This window comes from Anoplopoma fimbria, chromosome 1 (assembly GCF_027596085.1).
Source record: "Anoplopoma fimbria isolate UVic2021 breed Golden Eagle Sablefish chromosome 1, Afim_UVic_2022, whole genome shotgun sequence".
Taxonomy (NCBI): domain Eukaryota; kingdom Metazoa; phylum Chordata; class Actinopteri; order Perciformes; family Anoplopomatidae; genus Anoplopoma; species Anoplopoma fimbria.
Genome location: NC_072449.1, coordinates 837,379 through 857,476, shown reverse-complemented (window position 1 = coordinate 857,476; position 20,098 = coordinate 837,379). Strand labels below are relative to the sequence as shown.

Here is a 20,098-nt window from a genome sequence, read left to right as displayed (position 1 = left end):
GGTGTAGAACCCGTGGACCCGGGCTCAGGTGGAGTCTCTGGTGGCGGCGGGTCGTCTGGACGACCTGAAGACGAGACTCTGCAGCCGGATGAGCTTCGGAACGGCCGGACTCAGAGCGCCGATGGGAGCTGGATTCAACCGGATCAACGACCTCACCGTCATCCAGTCCACACAGGTCAGACCAGCTACACACCAGTTCATACTGGTCCCGTCTGCTGGGAACCAACCACACGTTCACTGTTACACCGTTGACGGAGACAGGATGAAGACAGGTGTTCTCCGTCTGTCCTCAGGGTCTCCATTCCTACCTGTGCAAGTGCTTTGCAGACCTCGGCAGCAGAGGAGTGGTGGTTGGCTTCGACACCAGAGGACAGGAGGCCAGCGGCTGCAGCAGTCACAGGTAACGTCAGCAGAACCAGGACCAGTTTCAGACTTCTGGTCCTTCTAGTGTGAAGAACAAACAACAAACAGGATCCAACACAAAGTGGAACGAGGAACCAACAGAGAGGTTAAAGACCAAAATCACTCTATGGATGAAACCTTGGCTAAGCCCCGCCCCATCCGACTTCCATCCAATTGAATGGGATTTTATTAATTTAGTGTTGATGCATTTTGTTTTTTAAAATCATCTCCAACATCTGGTGCTGCAGCTTTTATTTTGAAACTAAAGAGAAGGGTCCAACAGAAATGTTTATTTCACAAATATAAGGTCATTAAATGAGTACATGTTGTTATTGTTCTTTGTGCGTTTGAGGTTGGCGAAGTTGACGGCGGCGGTGATGCTCAGCAGAGACGTTCCAGTTCATCTCTTCTCCACGTTCGTCCCAACGCCGTACGTGGTGAGGAAACAGTAAAGCATCACTTCCTGTCAGCTGTCCTGTGTGTTGTAGTTTGTTAGTAAATGTGTGCGTTTGTCTCCAGCCGTATGCGGTGAAGAAGCTCGGTGCTGCAGCCGGAGTGATGATCACCGCCTCACACAATCCTAAAGACGACAACGGATACAAGGTCAGAGAACCACTACGAGGCCGTCTGACGTCAAACAACAGGAAACGTGTCGCTGCTGGTGGAATACATCCCCTCCCCGTGGTCGATAAGAGGCCTCATGTACCTGTATCGCCCTCTGCAGGTGTACTGGTGTAACGGCGCTCAGATCTCCCCACCTCACGATAAGAATATCCTGCAGAGTATTGAGGAGCAGCTGGAGCCCTGGAGCGCCTCCTGCTGGGAGGAGGATCTGGTGGAGAGCTGCTCCCTGAGGACCGACCCCCTGATCCAGATCAACAGCTGCTACATGGACGAGCTCTCCTCCCTCTGCTTCCACAGGTAAGAGAAGGACGAGGCCCTTCCCTCCTAGACCTCTGCAGCTGGGTCGCCTGTGGCGTAGTGGAGAGCAAGGTAGTTCTCCAATCAGAGCGGTGGTCCCGACCTCTGCAGCGATGTGTCCTTAGACCTAACTGCAGCTTGTCCCGAAGACCATCGGTGTGGACTGGATGATGCATGAATGTTAGACTGATCTGCAGCTGATGGTAGCCTGTCATCAGAATCTGAATGATAGTCCTGACTGTAAGACCTCTGAGAAAAGTCCTGCTAAATGACTGTAATGTAAGTAATGTAATGTCCCTAGACCTCTGCAGCTAGTCCCTAGACCTCTGCAGCTAGTCCTCAGACCTCTGCAGCTAGTCCCTAGACCTCTACAACTAGTCCTCAGACCTCTGCAGCTAGTCCTCAGACCTCTACAACTAGTCCTCAGACCCATAAGGGTAGTCCTTCTACCTTTACTGGTAGTCCTCCTCAAGGTAGTCCTTCTACCACTGCAGCTAGTCCTTCTACCTTTACTGGTAGTCCTCCTCAAGGTAGTCCTCAGACCTCTGCAGCTAGTCCTCAGACCTCTACAACTAGTCCTCAGACCTCTGCAGCTAGTCCTCAGACCTCTACAACTAGTCCTCAGACCTCTGCAGCTAGTCCCCAGACCTCTACAACTAGTCCTCAGACCCATAAGGGTAGTCCTTCTACCTTTACTGGTAGTCCTCCTCAGGGTAGTCCTTCTACCTCTAAGGGTTGTCTTTGTTACCTCTGCGGGTAATGTGATTAGGACCTCACCTTCTTCTGCCTCCACAGGACTAGTTGTGTCTCTTGTGTTCCTCAGGGATCTGAACAGAAGCTGTCCGTTGAAGTTTGTCCACTCGTCGTTCCATGGCGTCGGACACGTCTTTGTCCAGCAGGCCTTCTCTGCATTTGGCTTTGCTCCACCGATCCCCGTCCCCGAGCAGAAAGACCCCGATCCCAACTTCTCCTCCGTCCGCTGCCCCAACCCCGAGGAGGGAGTGCCGGTCCTGGTAGGAAGCAGATCCTAGTTCTTCATTTCAGTATTTTATTCTTAATGTTAATGGTCAGACTGTTACAATAACCTCAGATTCTCCTCTTCAGGAGCTTTCTCTTCTTCTGGCAGAGCGGGAAAACGCTCGTATCGTCCTGGCGACGGATCCCGACGCCGACCGGCTGGCTGTTGCAGAGAAGTCTGACGGGTAACTGTGAGGTTTGCTCAAAGGCACTTCAGCACAGAGGCTGTCAGGGTTTGTAGCTAACCCGTACCTGCATGTGTTACAGGTGCGGTTGGAAGGTGTTCACAGGTAACGAGCTGGCGGCTCTGCTGGGTTGGTGGATGTTCTTTAACTGGAAGGAGGCTCATCCGGATCCTGCAGACACCCAGAAGGTTTACATGTTGGCCACCACCGTGTCCTCCAAGATCCTGCAGACCTTCGCTCGCATCGAGGGCTTCAACTTCGAGGTCAGAGGGATCAAATCAGCAGATATTAGTACTGATGTTCCTCATCAACTGATGAGGATGAGGATGAGGATGGTGATGATGGTGGTGATGATGGTGATGAAGATGGTGATGAAGATGGTGATGATGATGGTGATGAAGATGATGATGGTGATGATGGTGAAGATGATGGTGATGATGATGATGGTGATGATGGTGGTGATGATGATGATGAGGGTGAAGATGATGATGTGATGATGATGGTGATGATGGTGAAGATGATGGTGATGGTGGTGATGGTGATGGTGATGGTGATGATGGTGGTGGTGATGGTGGTGATGATGGTGATGAAGATGGTGATGGTGAAGATGATGGTGATGATGATGATGGTGATGATGATGATGATGGTGAAGATGATGATGATGGTGATGATGATGATGGTGAAGATGAAGATGTGATGATGATGATGATGATGAAGATGTTCTCTGCTCAACAGGAAACTCTTCCTGGGTTTAAGTGGATCGGTAGCAGAATACATGAACTCTCCAAAACGGGACACAGCGTCATATTTGCCTTTGAGGAGTCGATTGGTAACCAAATTTATTTTTGATTGATTTTTATTGTCTGCTCTCATCTGATTGGCTCTCATAGCTTCTGTAAAGTAAACCCTCAGTGGAGACTTGAAGGCTGAGACCCTGAGCCACCTTGCTGACTGTCATTTCAAACATTATGTGTTTAGATTTCCTGCATTTTCTCAAAATGATTCACCTCCAGGATTATTTTCTTTCATCATTTTAACATTTAGTTTTTAGAATAAAGTAAATATTCTTCTTCTACTAGAGTGGCACGTTTTCACCACAGAATCAATCACACCTTAATGCACCTTTCCTACAGGTGAGGTGACTGATAACAACACTGATAACAACACTGATAATAGATAATAACACTGATAACAACACTGATAATAACACTGATAACAACACTGATAACAACACTGATAATAACACTGATAATAACACTGATAACAACACTGATAATAGATAATAACACTGATAACACTGATAATAACACTGATAATAACACTGATAACAACACTGATAACAACACTGATAATAGATAACAACACTGATAACAACACTGATAATAACACTGATAACAACACTGATAATAACACTGATAATAACACTGATAACAACACTGATAACAACACTGATAACAACACTGATAATAACACTGATAATAGATAACAACACTGATAACAACACTGATAATAGATAACAACACTGATAACAACACTGATAATAGATAACAACACTGATAACAACACTGATAATAACACTGATAACAACACTGATAACACTGATAACAACACTGATAACACTGATAATAACACTGATAACAACACTGATAATAGATAACAACACTGATAACAACACTGATAACAACACTGATAACAACACTGATAATAGATAACAACACTGATAACAACACTGATAACACTGATAACAACACTGATAACAACACTGATAACAACACTGATAATAACACTGATAACAACACTGATAACAACACTGATAACACTGATAATAACACTGATAATAACACTGATAATAACACTGATAACAACACTGATAACAACACTGATAACAACACTGATAATAACACTGATAACAACACTGATAATAGATAACAACACTGATAATAACACTGATAACAACACTGATAACAACACTGATAATAACACTGATAACAACACTGATAACAACACTGATAACAACACTGATAACAACACTGATAACAACACTGATAACAACACTGATAATAGATAATAACACTGATAACAACACTGATAACAACACTGATAATAACACAACACTGATAATAGATAACAACACTGATAACAACACTGATAACAACACTGATAATAGATAACAACACTGATAATAACACTGATAATAACACTGATAACAACACTGATAACAACACTGATAATAACACTGATAACAACACTGATAATAGATAACAACACTGATAACAACACTGATAACAACACTGATAATAACACTGATAATAGATAATAACACTGATAACAACACTGATAACAACACTGATAACAACACTGATAATAGATAACAACACTGATAACAACACTGATAACAACACTGATAACAACACTGATAACAACACTGATAACAACACTGATAATAGATAACAACACTGATAACAACACTGGTAATAAACAATGACATTAAAGCACAAACAAAGACATGCGTATAATAACACTATAGCTGCAGATATTAGTATTTACCTATTCTGGAGGTGAAGTTCTAGGAGGGTCCAGATCTTCGTGGTCACCAGCTGTTGTTTGGTGTCTTCAGGTTTCCTGTGCGGTAGTTTGGTTCCTGAGAAAGACGGCGTGAGCTCGGCGGCGGTCGTGGCTGAAATGGCTGCTTACCTCCAGAACCAGAATCTGAGTCTGAACCAGCAGCTGCTCAACATCTACCAGACGTACGTACGGTCCACTTCATGTCCTACAGGAGGCCGAAATACATCAGGTCAACTATTAATGCAGCTTTGACCTTTGACATCCATTATACAGGATAACATAACAGCAATATTAATACTTCTATCTTTTCTGTATTTGTGACCACTAATACAATAATTAGGATTTCATTGTTAATAAATAAAATCTCTAAAGTCTCTGCAGCCTCAAAATAAATCACATATAATCTAAAAATGACTGAAACCTGAAACCTTCCTGTAATAAATCATAAAACATATTTGATCATTTCATAAATCTTTAATGTCCATTTCAGTGATTCTGATTAAAAACGAACGAACAGGTGAATAAAGAATTAGTTTGACCACATGATTTAAAGAGTTAAAATAATAATCACATTATTAAGTTTATTTAAAGTGTTGACATGAGACATGTGAACCTGAAGTAAACATGTTGAAACCAATGAATTCTTCTGTAACATTTGAGTTGAGCTTAATTAGATTTTAAATAATGTATCTGGTGATTGAACCCTTCAGACACTAGAGGGCAGCAGAGTTTAGTCTCCTCTCTTCAGACACTAGAGGGCAGCAGAGTTTAGTCTCCTCTCTTCAGACACTAGAGGGCAGCAGAGTTTAGTCTCCTCTCTTCAGACACTAGAGGGCAGCAGAGTTTAGTCTCCTCTCTTCAGACACTAGAGGGCAGCAGAGTTTAGTCTCCTCTCTTCAGACACTAGAGGGCAGCAGAGTTTAGTCTCTCTCTTTAGAGGGCAGCAGAGGTCTTTAGAGGGCAGCAGAGTTTAGTCTCCTCTTTGGTCTTTAGGTTTTCATTTTCTCCGTTTAGGTCAGCAGACATAACTGTTGTGACTTCTTGTCTCCAGGTACGGCCACCACGTGTCTCAGACCTCCTACGTGGTCTGTAGCGACCCCCCAACCATCCAGAACATCTTCGGCCGGATCAGAAACTTTGACGGTGAAGCTTCGTACCCGAAGACGTGCGGAGGCGTCCGGATCGTCCATGTCAGAGACGTAACCACGGGATACGACAGCAGCCGGCCCGACCTCAGATCAGTAAGAAGGGATCCACCCATCGAGTACTCCTAAGTACTAGGTATTTAGGAGTACTTGTAGTAAACCTGTTCTTCTTCTCCTGTGGAGGTACTTCCTGTGACGAGGAGCAGTCACATGATCACCTTCACTCTGCAGAACGGCGTCGTGGCAACGCTGAGGACCAGCGGCACCGAACCCAAAATCAAGTTCTACACCGAGTACTGCGCTGCGCCGGGCAACAGGTCAGACTGTAGTACACCGAGTACTGAGTACTGAGTACTGAGTACTACTGGTTTAAGAGTACAACTCTAAAGATGACCTTTTCCTTCTGGTCCAGTGTCGTGGTTCTGCTTTCTCCTCACAGGTCGTCAGTCTATATAGTCTATATGATCTATATAGACTGACGACCTGTGAGGAGAAACCTCACGTTTGTCTCTTTAATCTGTGGATCAGCTGATCAGAACACCAAAGAGAAACTGTCTAAGATAAGATAATCCTTTATTAGTCCTGCAGCAGGGAAATTTACATCTGAGTTATGTGTTTTTATTTCCGTTGTTTTACAATCTTAGCTGTATTTTATTATTTACTTAATTACTATTATTATTATTACTATTACTTTTATGGCTATTATTATAATAACTACTATTATCATTATCATATTGTTGTTGTTGTTTTTGTTATTATTATCATCATTATTATTGATCTTATTATTGAGTTCTCTGTGTGCAGCGAGGCTTCCGTTCTGGAGGCGGAGCTTCGGAGGATCACCAGCGCTCTGCTGGACGAGTTCCTGGAGCCCGAGAGGAACAACCTTATTCGCCGCTGCGTCTAGCCCCGCCTCCCTTGGAGCAGTTTCCTGTTGATGATGTCACATCCTGTCGTGGCTGTAGACGAATCAGAGCCGCTGCTTCTCTCTGTGGTGAGGTTAAAGAAAAGGTCAATAGAGATCAGTGTTTATTCCATGTGTCCTTCATACAGCAGAGAGCATGATGGGTAACCAAAGAGAGCTCATATGTTCAGTTTGATTGGTTATCAAAGACCAGTATTAATAAATGTATTTTCATAGAAGTGATGCATACAAAGAGTTTGAAAAAAGCTTTAAAGCTGTGAACTGTGAAGACTTGAATCCGTTTGTCTTTATGGAAGTTCATTAAGGACAGAGACTTCCTGTACGGTGGCCTGCTGCTGACAAAAAAATATATATATATATATATATATATATGTGTTCTTATAACAAATCACTTTATTTAGTCTCATCAATAAACAAACACATAATCAATCAGTTATGAGATAGTTATGAATGCTGTCCAAACATTTCTTTCTTTAATGATATTTAGATTATTGAGATGAAGAAACGGTCATTTGATTTCGTTTTCTTCTTATTCTTCAGTGGTTTAATGTTTTTCTCCTAATTATCAAATAACATCAGCTGATGATAACAAACGTTAATTCAAAAACTTTTATTTCTCAACATTTTGTTCAAATCAACTCAAAGTAAACTGCTGCTTTAAGTATTATTTCAATAAAATGCAAGTATTATTTCAATATTATTTAAGTATTATTTAATTATTATTTAAGTATAATTTAAGTATTATTTAAGTATTATCTAATTATTATTTAGGTATTATTTAAGTATTTTAAAGTGTCAAAGCACAAGTAGAAATACAAAGTTTACACCACTGAAGAAGAAGAGACTGTTTTACATTATCTAGTTTTGAGTCTGGAGCTCTCTGATTGGACAGTTGTACAGCAATGCACTCTGGGACTTGGAGTAGACTTTCTTTCTTTCTTTACTCGGTAGTTATTGAACCTATTTGTGGATGGATCCATTAGTCAGCTGACTGAACATCTTTTTGATGGATTCTCTTTATTTCAAACATTTCATGAGTCATTTGAAGAAGCCGAGTCGAACGTTCTTCTTCGTGTGTAGTTCATCTTTAATGAACTTCCATAACAGACGGTCAGCTGTTTCTCTTTGATGTTTAGCTGAATGTTAACGTTTCCTTCACGCTGTGATGTTTCTTATTTTTATACTCTGATTTCAAAGGTATTTATGTTCACGTCGTCGTGGTAACGGATGGTTCAGCTGCATGTTTTACATCTGTTTCTCAGTTTGGTTGTTTGGACGGAGGACAGAGTGAGACCTCTGTTTGTTTTCACCTTCACTGCTCCAATAAAACAGAATAAATCTGTAAAGTGTGTTTTTGTATTTATTTATTTATTATCAGACATTTTCAAACATAAAGAACCGTCAGTCAAAAATCTGCTGCATTCATAAAATGATTCTATTAAAAAAAAAAAAACTCACTTATCAAAGCTCTGATTTAGGTATTGTATAATAATTTATTTTTTTATTAAAATGCTAAAATTCTAGCTTTGTTTTTGAAATATTACAAACTTCAATTTCACTTTAACAGTTTTATTGTAATGGTTTATATGTAATAATATTACTTCTCAACACTGTCACTATGTTTGACAAGTTAAAACTTGTTTTTATAAAACTAAACACTAAAAGGTCTTATTAATTAATTATTATAAATAAATTATTATATTATTATTGATTTATTACTTATTAATAAATTAATACAATAATGAAAATATTTGAACTTAATGCTTCAAATCTGAAATGTTTTTTATTTCTCGCTAATTCTCATGTTAAGTCAGTGAAAAATATAAATATATAAATAAACAGCAGTAAAATATTCATAATTTAATCTTCACTTTTTGGTCGTTAAACAAGTAGGTATTATTAGAAGTAGTAATAATAATAAAGTCTAAACTCTTCCTCCCCTTGAATTTAATCACATTTATTTGTTTCTTTTGTTACTTTAAAAAAAAAAGAAACATTTATGTTGTAAATCTCTGACACAATAAGTGATTCTGAGTTTAACTGCTGTTAGTGTGAAATAAAAAATATGTTTCCATAACTTTATGAATGAGCAGATTTTTACTTTAATGTATTAATAAACCTTTAATCTTTATTTGTCTCATCAGATCAAGTGAGAACCGTGTTTTCATTCTTTGCTCTTTGTTTTTGTCTTTTTAATCAAATTAAACTGTTTCATTTGTTAAGTAGCATAAAAACAAAGTTATTTAAAATACATTAAAATATGTGACCACTTCTTGAACACAAACGGCTTTATTTCATTTGAATCTTCACAGAAAACTAACATAACTTTATTACATTTAAACCTACAACGTTTATGTAAAGCAGCAAAAGTTTGTTTTAACCCTTAAATGTTTTCAAAGCAATCAATCTCTTCTGGTTCTACTGGTTCTACTGGTTCTAGGTGGTTTCTGTTGACATTTGTAGTTTTTGTCTTGGGGTTGTAGTTTTTCAGGAGAGCGCTCTCAGGCTCTCTGGTTTGTGGCTGAAGTTGTGGAGGATGCTGGTCCTGATCTGGTGCAGGTTGATGCCGTAGATGATGGGGTTGATGAGGGGCGGGACCACCAGGAACTCTGCGGCGATGGCGTTCTGCAGCGACTGCAGCGACTTGCCGCTGCCGTACCGGGAGTACATGATGTCGAACATCAGCGAGGCGGTGAAGATGAGCAGCGTGGCGAGGTGCGGCACACACGTCTGGACGAACTTCCTGCTGTCGGAGCGCAACCGGAGCGAGGCCCGGACCAGGTGGGTGTAGGAGACCAGGATGAGTCCGGTCTGAGAGAGGTGCGAGAACATGAGCACGAAGCCGTAGATGTTGTTGAAGGTCGTGTCGATGCACGACAGCTTCACCACCTCCCAGTTGGTGCAGAACATCTTCTTGATGTGGCGTCCGCAGAGCGGCAGGCTGGCCGTCAGCGCCACGCCGGCCGCCGTCTCCAACAGCGAGAAGCACCAGGTGAGCAGCAACAGCTGGGCCACGCGCCGCGCCGGCATCAGCACCCCGTACTGCAGCGGCCGGCAGATGGCCAGGTAGCGGTCGTACGCCATGACGGTCAGACTGGTGAACTCGCAGAAAACGTAGTTGTAGACCACGAACACCTGAGTCAGACAGCCGGCGTACGTCACCACGTGGTCGGCGGCCAGCAGGTCGTGGAGAAGCTTGGGGTAGAAGCTGGACGCCCCACAGAGCCCGTTGAAGCACAGGTTGCACAGGAAGACGTAGAGGGGCTGGTGGAGCGCTTTGTCCAGGAACACGGTGACCACGAGCGTCACGTTGACGAAGATGGTGAACAGGTACGACGTCAGAGCGAGGGCGAAGAACAGGTGACGGTTTGTCACGGAGTCGTTCAGGCCCTGAAGCACCAAGACCACCTGAGAGGTATTCTGCACCATCACGGCCTCACCTGTGAAAACTATTATTAATAATACTAATAATGTCATAAATGAGAGTAACATAAACAACAAATAGAGTCAACATAAACAATCATATAATCATATATAATAATATAAACAGAGTAGAGTCAACATAAACAATCATATAATCATATATAATAATATAAACAGAGTAGAGTCAACATAAACAATCATATAATCATATATAATAATAGAAACAGAGTAGAGTCAACATAAACAATCATATAATCATATATAATAATAGAAACAGTAGAGTCAACACAAACAATCATATAATCATATATAATAATAGAAACAGAGTAGAGTCAACATAAACAATCATATAATCATATATAATAATAGAAACAGAGTAGAGTCAACATAAACAATCATATATAATAATAAACAGTAGAATCAACACAAACAATAATCATTTATATAAAGTGTAGAATCAAAGAGACAAACAGTTTCCTCTCATGTAGAATAAAGAGTCATCATCACATGACGTTCCTTTAAATCAGCTGATGAACACAAACACAACATTCATCCTTTCATCCTTTCATCCTCACATGAACTCCATCATCAGAGACTCTTCAGAGAATCATTCAGCTGATTTGAACATTAAAGGTTTAAAGAAAAGCAGCAAATCATGAGATCAGAACGAGAATCAGCTCCACAGAACGTGTTTGTGCTCATTGAAACGAGACGATAAACCCTTTAAACATTTTCAATAATTCATCAGATAACAATCTAAATAAAACATCAGTGAGGTTCATTCAGACATTATTAATTATTATTATCAATTATTATTATTAATGACGATGAATGAATGTGATGAACAGCTGACGGCTGATGAGCTTCTACGGAGTCATCAGCTGCTCTTATACACCTGAATCACCACACAGATACGGAGCTCCAGGTGAGGCCACGCCCCCTCCTGATGACCATGTCAGACGTTCTAATGGTCACTCTTTTATGTTTGAGTCACATTTAAACACTTGATTACTATTATTATTGTTATTATTATTGTTATTATTATTATTGTTATTATTATTATTATTATTATTATTATTATTATTATTATTGTTATTATTATTACTATTACTATTATTATTATTATTATTATTATGATTATTATTTATTATTATTATTATTATAACTATTATCATCATTATTATTACTATTATTATTATTATTGTTATTATTACTATTATTATTATTACTATTACTATCATTATTGTTATTATCATTATTATTATTACTATTATTATCATTATTGTTATTATCATTATTATTATTATTACTATTATTATCATTATTGTTATTATCATTATTATTATTATTACTATTATTATTATTATTGTTATTATGATTATTATTATTATTACTATTATTGTTATTATTATTATAACTATTATCATTATTATTATTATTACTATTATTATTGTTATTGTTATTATTACTATTATTATTACTATCATTATTGTTATTATTATTATTATTATTATTATTGTTACTATTATTATTATTATTATTGTTATTATTATTATTGTTACTATTATTATTATTATTATTATTGTTACTATTATTATTATTATTGTTATTATTATTATTGTTATTATTGTTACTATTATTATTATTGTTATTATTATTAGTATGGTGCTAACGGTTCATAAATGTCTCTGAAGGTGTCAAGGCATTTGATGGAAAACTCTTATCTTCTTCAGACTGATGTTTTTAATTATCATCTAATCGTGTTTTGTATTTTAATTTTATTTGCTTTCATTATTTTAGTTTTAGTTTTAAGCACCTAGTGACTTTGTTCTGAAAGGTGAAAGTTATTAATATTTCTGATGTTCCTTTGCCATTAACATAACATATTTCTGTCTCCTCTTCTGTGAACAGTCATTAGTTTAATCTTCCACATCATCATTTAGTTTTTATTCTTTGACTAAAACAGGTTTCCCTTCGGTTTATTTTTAGATACGAGTCGCTTCATTACGGAAAACTCAGAGGAGAACCGTCAGATCAACCAGCAGACAGGAGGCCGGCTGTGATTGGTCAGTGGAGGTCAGTGTCCATCACAGAAGAGGTTCTGGATAGTTCGAGAAGGTTTGGTCCCTGGAAAGGTTGTAGGGATCCCGGGAAAGGTTCTTGGATGATTTCAGGGGTCCTTGATAAGATTCCAAGAGTCTTTGAGAAAGTTCCAGAGGTCCTTGAGGTGGTTGAAGTGTTTCCTAGAGAAGTTCTTGTGGTGCTTGAAGACTACCTTGTAGCTGGTCCTTGAAAAGGCTCTTCTGGTGCTTGATGAGTACCCAGAAGCTAGTCCTTGAAAAAGTTATTGTGGTACATGAGGAGTACCTAGTAGCTAGTCAGGGCGTGAGAGGCTCAGTGGAGAGCAGGGTCGTCCTCCAATCAGAGAATCGGCGGTTCGATCCCTGGCTCCGGCAGTCCATGTCGATGTGTCCTTGGGCAAGACACTTAACCCTGAGTTGCTCCCGAAGGCTGTGCCATCGGTGTATGAATGGGTGAATGATTAGAGAGACCCTGATGGGCAGGTGGCACCTTGCATGGTAGCTCCTGTCATCAGTGTATGAATGGGTGTGAATGGGTGAATGATTAGTAATGTAAAAGCTCTTTGAGTGGTCGGAAGACTAGAAAAGCGCTATACAAGTACAGTCCATTTACCATTTACCATTTAGTCCTTGAAAAGGTTCTTGTGGTGTTGAGGAGGAACCAGTGCTCACCAAACGGTTCCAGTAGTTCTTGAGGATGTTCAGGTTCGTGAGAGGCTCATGACACAAAGTATGAAGTGGAAACCTTAAACATTCTTGGCCGCTTTGAGACAGCAAATCATTTTTCCGCTGGTGTTTATGTTTGACTTTAGAAGAGTTTAGTTTCATGCCTTTTATTACTTCCTGTTGAACTTTCAGAATAATGCACCATCATCATTAGTGAATATTGATAGTTATCAGACAGATGTTAGAACAGTAAACCTTCTGTTTGTCTTTATAAACATCTAAAGTTATGGAATAAAACCTTTTTCTTCTTCGATGGTTATTCTTTGCTGAAGTTAAACTCCACAGAGGCTGCTGCTGTTTGGAAAGTTATATCCCTGAACCAAGTCCCTGAGGTCAAAGGTCACTTCAGCCTGTCAACATGTTTGTCCCTGAGGCTTCTTCACATTAGCCACAGTTTCCACTAATTCCCTCTGAAGCAAATTAGTCTGTTAACCAGTGAGACCAATCAGCCGAGCAGACCTCAGCACTGGTTTCACTGGTCCACAGGGGGCCGATAATGACCTCCCCTCAGACCGCTCTGAGACAACACATACCAACGATGATGTCAGCAGAAAACTCCCAAAGAAGTTGTACATTAAAGTTTTCTTTAGCATTTCTGAAGAGTTTCTAGTTTTCTTTCACTTCTACAAACGTCTCCGTCCACACCGACTCTGAGACGAATGTCAGTCAGATCTGAGATCAGCTAGTTCCTGACCCAACCCGACCCACGGCAGCGGTATATATACAACGGTGTTGTTATATAAAGGACTATTTAAGAAATGTATTACAAGCTATAGCGCTGATGAACCGAATGGTTTTCTATTGAAGCTTTGAATGTCTGTCTTTAAGTGCTGAAAGTCAGAGAGACCACAGTTCTCTGATCTCAGTGAAAATGTATGAAGGGCTAAACGCCAACAAATAGGGACTGAAGCAGAATATTTAGTTTAGATAGAAACATGTTTTGAGATTTTGGAAATGATCACATCTATCTTTGTTCAATAACTTTTGCCTTTTGGACTGAGACTGAGAGAGCGGAATAGCATGCAATGTTAATGACAATAAGCTGATAAGTTATTATTCCAACGTCAACGTTATGAATGAAGCACCTTAACTCAGCCGAGCCATTCTCAGGCAGATAACTTCCATATTGGTAATAAAGATATTTGATTCATCACACCAAATCGATAAAAAACAAAGAGTTTTCCTCTCAGAGCTGAAAACTTAAGATGTGTGTGGAGCGCTGAGGAGACTGAAACCCTGCTCACATTAATGAAACAAACCCAAGCCTCAGAGTTGGAGCTTCAGTGTCACATGTGAGTCTGACTTTGCTGAGTCAAGTCTGTCCACAAGCTCCGGCCTTCCTAGCAATGTGAAGGACAAAACTTCAGGGACCTCAAAAGGCAGATTCATCAAACCAAGACGGAGGTCCTGAACAGCAGACCTGGGGTCATTTGGCCAAATCCACAAAGGTGTGAGCAGAGTGTGAGCAGAACCGGGTCTTTTGGACCAGCTCTAATTTTGGCCGACAGCCACCTCAGCTTTGCCTCTGCTTAAGGGAGGCAAGCAACGGGCGTCCAGCAGCAACGGGCGTCCAGCAGCAACGGGCGTCCAGCAGTAAGGAATAAATAATAATAATAATAATAATAATAATAATAATAATAATAATAACTTTATTTATATAGCACCTTTTAAAAACAAGGTTTACAAAGTGCTTTGACAGACCAGCCAGCAAGACAGTGCATAAGAAACAAAATGAAATAACAAGTGACAATCAAATAAACAAATAAAATAAATAAAATAAATAAAATAAATAAAATAAATAAAATAAATAAAATAAATAAATAAAATAAATAATATAATAAAATAATGAAATAAATAAAATCAAGTGATAATGGTAAAATATAGTAAACAAATATAGGATAAAATACCAAGACCAAATGAAAATGAACCAATAAAACGACGACATCACATAAAAGCCAATCTATAAAAATGTGTTTTAAGAAGTGATTTAAAAGAGATTACTGATTCTGAAGCCTTATCTCCTCCGGTAGGTCGTTCCAAAGCCGAGGGGTCCTGATGGCAAAAGCACGGTCGCCTTTGGTTTTCAGTTTCGACTTTGGAACAGCCAGAAGGGCCCCACCTGAGGATCTAAGGCTGCGAGCTGGCCCATACTGGGTCAACATTTCTCCTATGTATGTCGGGGCCAGACCCAGACGTGCTTTAAAAGTGATCAGCAAAATCTTAAAATCAATTCTGAAACGAACAGGGAGCCAGTGAAGAGAAGCCAGGATTGGGGTGATGTGATGTCGTCTGTTACAACCAGTAAGAAGCCTCGCTGCAGAGTTCTGAACCAGTTGGAGGCCAGAGAGTGACTTGTGGTTAATGCCAGAGAGGAGGGAGTTACAGTAGTCCAGTCTGGAAAACACAAATGCATGTATGACTGGACTGGACTAGTTTTGTGATGTGGGGTCTGAAAGTGAAGTCGGAATCAAGTAGAACTCCTAAGTTCCTTGCCGTGGATTTTATATTTAAAGACAGAGGACCAAGTGCATTTACAATAGGGGTGATGGGGTTTGTGGGACTAAATAAAATGATCTCAGATTTCGAATTATTTAGTTGAAGAAAGTTTTGAGCCATCTAACAGTTGATATCCTTAAGACAGTCCATAATAGCAGCTCGGCTTCTTGGGTCGTCGGGTCTCAGTGGAAGGTATATCTGTGTGTCGTCTGCGTAGCAATGAAAGAGACATTATGGCGTTTAATGATCTGACCTAGGGGGAGCATGTATATGGAAAATAAAATTGGACCTAAAATAGAACCTTGCGGAACACCACAGGTAATGTTAGAAGTAGAAGATGAGTCATTACCTATGGTGACCGAGTGGGTTCTGTCAGTGAGGTAAGAATAAAACCAACTAAGTGCAGAGTCCTTGATGCCTGAAGACGGTTGATTAAAATGGCATGGTCTACCGTGTCAAAGGCTGCACTTAGGATTAAAGGATTAAAATCGAGCTCCCCCCTGTCAGCTGCTAAAAGGAGGTCATTGGACACTTTGAGGAGGGCGGTTTCTGTACTGTGTAAAGCTCTAAAACCTGACTGAAACTTCTCAAACACATCATTAAGACACATAAAGGCTAGAAGTTGGGTTGAAACAACTTTCTCTAAAACTTTTGATAAAAACGGAAGTTTAGAAATAGGCCTGAAATTATTAAGAGCCGAGGGATCAAGATTCGGTTTCTTTAGAAGTGGTTGGACCTCAGCATGTTGAAGACTGGATGGAATAGAACCTGTTGCTAACGAGCTATTAACAATCAATAAAATACTGGGCCCGACTGTGTCAATAACCTGTTTGAGAAATTTAGTTGGTATAAAATCAAGGCTGCACGTGGTTGACTTCATACGGGATATGGTTTCTGCTAAAGAGGAAAGCAATACAGGATTAAAACTGCTAAAATAACTTAGAATATCCCGACTAACATGTAAAACACGGTCTGGGGGAGAAATGTGTTGCCTAATGTCCTGTACTCTGTTTGCAAAGAAATAAAAAAACTGCTCACACAGCTCTTGTGAGGCATCAGTGAAATGAGAGGGGGGGGGGGGGGGTGACCATTGAGTCAATTATTTTGAATAAAAGTCTTGGATTTGAGTGGTTTGCTGTAATTAAATTAGAGAAGAAGGATGTTCTTGCTTCTTTAACTGCCACTTGATAGTACTTCATCGCATCTTTCCAAATTTCATAAAAAACATTTAAGCCTGTCTTTTTCCATTTTCGTTCCTTACTCCTGCAGTCTCTCTTTAAGTCTTTGGTGACCTCGTTTAGCCAGGGCTGGGTGTTGTATTCGACCTTTTGGTTTTCAAGGGGGCAACAGAGTCCAGGACATTCTGGCAGGTGTGATTAAAAATGGATACCAGGTCCTCTAAATGAAGATGAGGATTAAAAGCACTTTAAAAAGCTCAGAAAACTTGCTAGCAGACAGAGAGTTAAAAACTTGGCGGCGGACAGGTGAGCTGTCAGTAACTGTTAGAGGATGTAGTAAAACCACATTAAATAAAACCGCTTTGTGATCAGACACACAGATACCCTTTGTCTCAAAGCTGTCAGGGCAGAGACCACTATAAATGACCAGGTCTAGGGTGTGACCCTTTGAGGGTGTAGGCTCCTGTATACCCTGTGTGAGATTAAAGGATTCCAGGGTATCCATAAAATCTGTGACAAAGGTCTGTGAAGGGCAGCAGACATGTATGTTAAAATCACCTAAGATAAGAATTTTGTCGTACTTTGATGTCACATGGGAAAGTAACTCCGCAAACTCTTGGATAAAAATACTGTTGGGCCTGGGTGGTCTGTAGATTATTAAAATGATCACTGGATCCTTAGAGTTCACTATAAAACCAAGATGTTCAAATGAAGTGAAAGAGCCATGTAGAATGGTATTGCATTTAAAATTGTTTCTGTAGATAACAGCAACCCCCCCTCCCTTGCCTGACAGCCGGGGTTGATGGAGATGTGTAAAGTCTGGGGGGGGTTGCTTCAATCAGAGAACTACAGTCTCCCTGCGACAACAACCAGGTCTCTGTGATGATAAAATTATCTAAATTATTGAAATTAATAAAATCCAGAGCTAAGGACGACTTATTATTTAGGGATCTGATATTTAAAAGACCAAAATTGACAGGCTTGTGATCATGAACATGAGGTAGCAAAGGTTGCAGGGGGACTTGAATGATGTTCTTGTAGTGAGCACCTGAGGGTTGTCTGTGCTGCAGAGGCTCTTTCACAGGAGATGATGGTGGTAGTGAGAGTCTCCATCCTGTTGGCAGTAGCTGCGATGAGGACCTGTTATGGGAGCTCTGATGTGATTCCGTGTGCTGCGGTTGTGACGAAGAGGAAGAGGAAGAGGAAGAGGGGGGATCCATTTGCCGGATGTCGGTGTGGGATGTTAGCAGTCACTGCTGCACCGTATGCTGCAGATTGGCCGAAAGCATGTGTCTGCCCCTCTTGTTGGGATGGATCGCGTCTCTTTTAAACATGGAGGCATGATCCCAGAACAGGTTAACATTGTCAATAAAACTCATGCTGTGGATCCTGCAGGTGGATTGTAGCCAGGTATGGAGACTGAGGAGTCTGCTGAAGCGCTCTGGTCCATGACCAAGAGTGGGGATAGGACCCGATATAAAGACAGTCTTTCCATAGTCATTTAACACGTCAAAGAGGAGGTTAAAATGTGCTTTGGTGCGTTCAGACTCCCGCTGTGTTGGGTCATTTGTCCCCACATGAACTACAATTCTCTTGATAGAAGTGGGAAGTGAAGGCAGAAGATTCCGTAGTTTATCCAGGATGACGGGGACAGTGAGTGAGCGTTTATGAAGCGGGTGTTCCTGGTTATTGAATCCCCGATGATGAGTGTATTTTGGGGGAAGAGGGGATGTGGAGGTGATGGGTGAGGACTGGTTGTAGAGGATGATGGTCGTTCAGTTACCTCCGAACAGGGGTGGAGAGTGGAAGAAGCCCGCGGGAGGCCTCCGGAGCGTCTGATCTCAGCCTCCTTCAGTATCTTACGGCGGTCCTTCCCGGTGGCAGAGCGGCGAGTCGTGTGAACAGTCCTGGCCACAGGTGGGCCAGCAGCAGCAGCCGGAAAGGAGACCGAGTGGGGTGGAGACTTGTCTGACAGGATGGTGTAGCGGTTGGAGACGGGTAACGGAGGTTCCGGAGAAACCTCAGCTGCATCTTTTTTGCGGCCGCGGCGCACCACCTCTGACCACGACGGCTGGGCCTGTGGATCGGCTGGTTCTGGAGTGGAGCTATGGGCCGGGGCCTTGGGCCTGGCTCCACTGCAAATCCCTGGATCCTCTGGCGGTGACAGCGATGAAGTGGCGCCCAAGTCCAGTGCAGCATGGAGCTCCTGCTACTTTCAGGGGCTGTCGGAAACTGTCGGGGATAGTGGAATACCTCACATATTATTTCAGATCCAGAATGGTCCAATGCATGAATGGTCCTTCTGACGGGCTCTACGCATCACTCAGCACCTCGACCAACCAAACCCACTTCTGAAGGCGGCAGGGGTCAGGATGCCTAAGTGTCCCTCCAGCATTCATGCATACCCTCAGATATTCATCAGAGGGAGGAACAGTAAGGGTGTTTGAGAGCCAGTACCAAGAGAATGAAAGACCACATGGAGCTGTCCGCTGACCCCTCCGAAAAACTACGAGCTGAGGAATGGGAGCCTGGTCCAGAGGCATTGGAGAGCCCTTCTTCACAGAACTCAGTAAAGTGATTGGCTGAAGCTGCTACTGAGACAATATTCTCCTCTGAAACCTCTCAGCCACCGCAACCACAAACTTACTCCAAGCACCACATCTGATACGACATCCCATGGGTTAACCAAGCAGAACGTCTCCCTCTCCACCTCTGGTGTTGACCAACAGGTTTGAATGGAGGTTTGTTTGAAGATGAGTTTGAAGATGTTTTGGACAGTTTTACCTTCATTAAACATCTGGGTTCTCTGGGTCTGACCAGTATCTTTCCTGATCACGGCAGCAAGATTCTCGTGATAGATAGATGAGAATTGAGGGATCACATATCACACGAAAAACCATCTTGTCAGACTTCAAGTAACATGTTTGTGACTGTGAGAGGCTACTGTTCTTTCTAAAGAACTATGGCGGCTCTTAAATGGGTCAGAGAAGAAGCTGTAATAGCATTTATTTATTCATTTAAAGAAGAGCAAAGT

General features: G+C 40.9%; 2 protein-coding genes across 2 annotated transcripts in view; one reads left to right on the top strand and one right to left on the bottom strand.

The window, feature by feature from the left end:
- pgm2l1 (phosphoglucomutase 2-like 1) overlaps nucleotides 1-8,506 on the top strand; it is a 13,285-nt gene extending 4,779 nt beyond the window's left edge. Inside the window, exons 2-14 of the mRNA XM_054598867.1 lie at nucleotides 8-175; nucleotides 294-400; nucleotides 755-839; nucleotides 922-1,005; nucleotides 1,127-1,323; nucleotides 2,147-2,336; nucleotides 2,428-2,525; nucleotides 2,608-2,788; nucleotides 3,261-3,354; nucleotides 5,143-5,272; nucleotides 6,142-6,331; nucleotides 6,419-6,552; nucleotides 7,040-8,506. Of these exons, the coding sequence (XP_054454842.1) occupies nucleotides 8-175; nucleotides 294-400; nucleotides 755-839; nucleotides 922-1,005; nucleotides 1,127-1,323; nucleotides 2,147-2,336; nucleotides 2,428-2,525; nucleotides 2,608-2,788; nucleotides 3,261-3,354; nucleotides 5,143-5,272; nucleotides 6,142-6,331; nucleotides 6,419-6,552; nucleotides 7,040-7,142 (1,761 nt within the window). The 3' untranslated portion in view covers nucleotides 7,143-8,506. The remainder of the gene's footprint in view (nucleotides 1-7; nucleotides 176-293; nucleotides 401-754; nucleotides 840-921; nucleotides 1,006-1,126; nucleotides 1,324-2,146; nucleotides 2,337-2,427; nucleotides 2,526-2,607; nucleotides 2,789-3,260; nucleotides 3,355-5,142; nucleotides 5,273-6,141; nucleotides 6,332-6,418; nucleotides 6,553-7,039) is intronic.
- Nucleotides 8,507-9,647: 1,141 nt separating this feature from the next.
- On the bottom strand, nucleotides 9,648-19,861 carry LOC129091285 (olfactory receptor 2G6-like). The gene is given in 5 exon segments (XM_054598856.1): nucleotides 9,648-10,520; nucleotides 10,522-10,568; nucleotides 17,449-17,536; nucleotides 18,848-19,270; nucleotides 19,712-19,861. Coding segments are annotated over 5 exon segments (1,581 nt in total).
- Nucleotides 19,862-20,098: the final 237 nt, after the last annotated feature.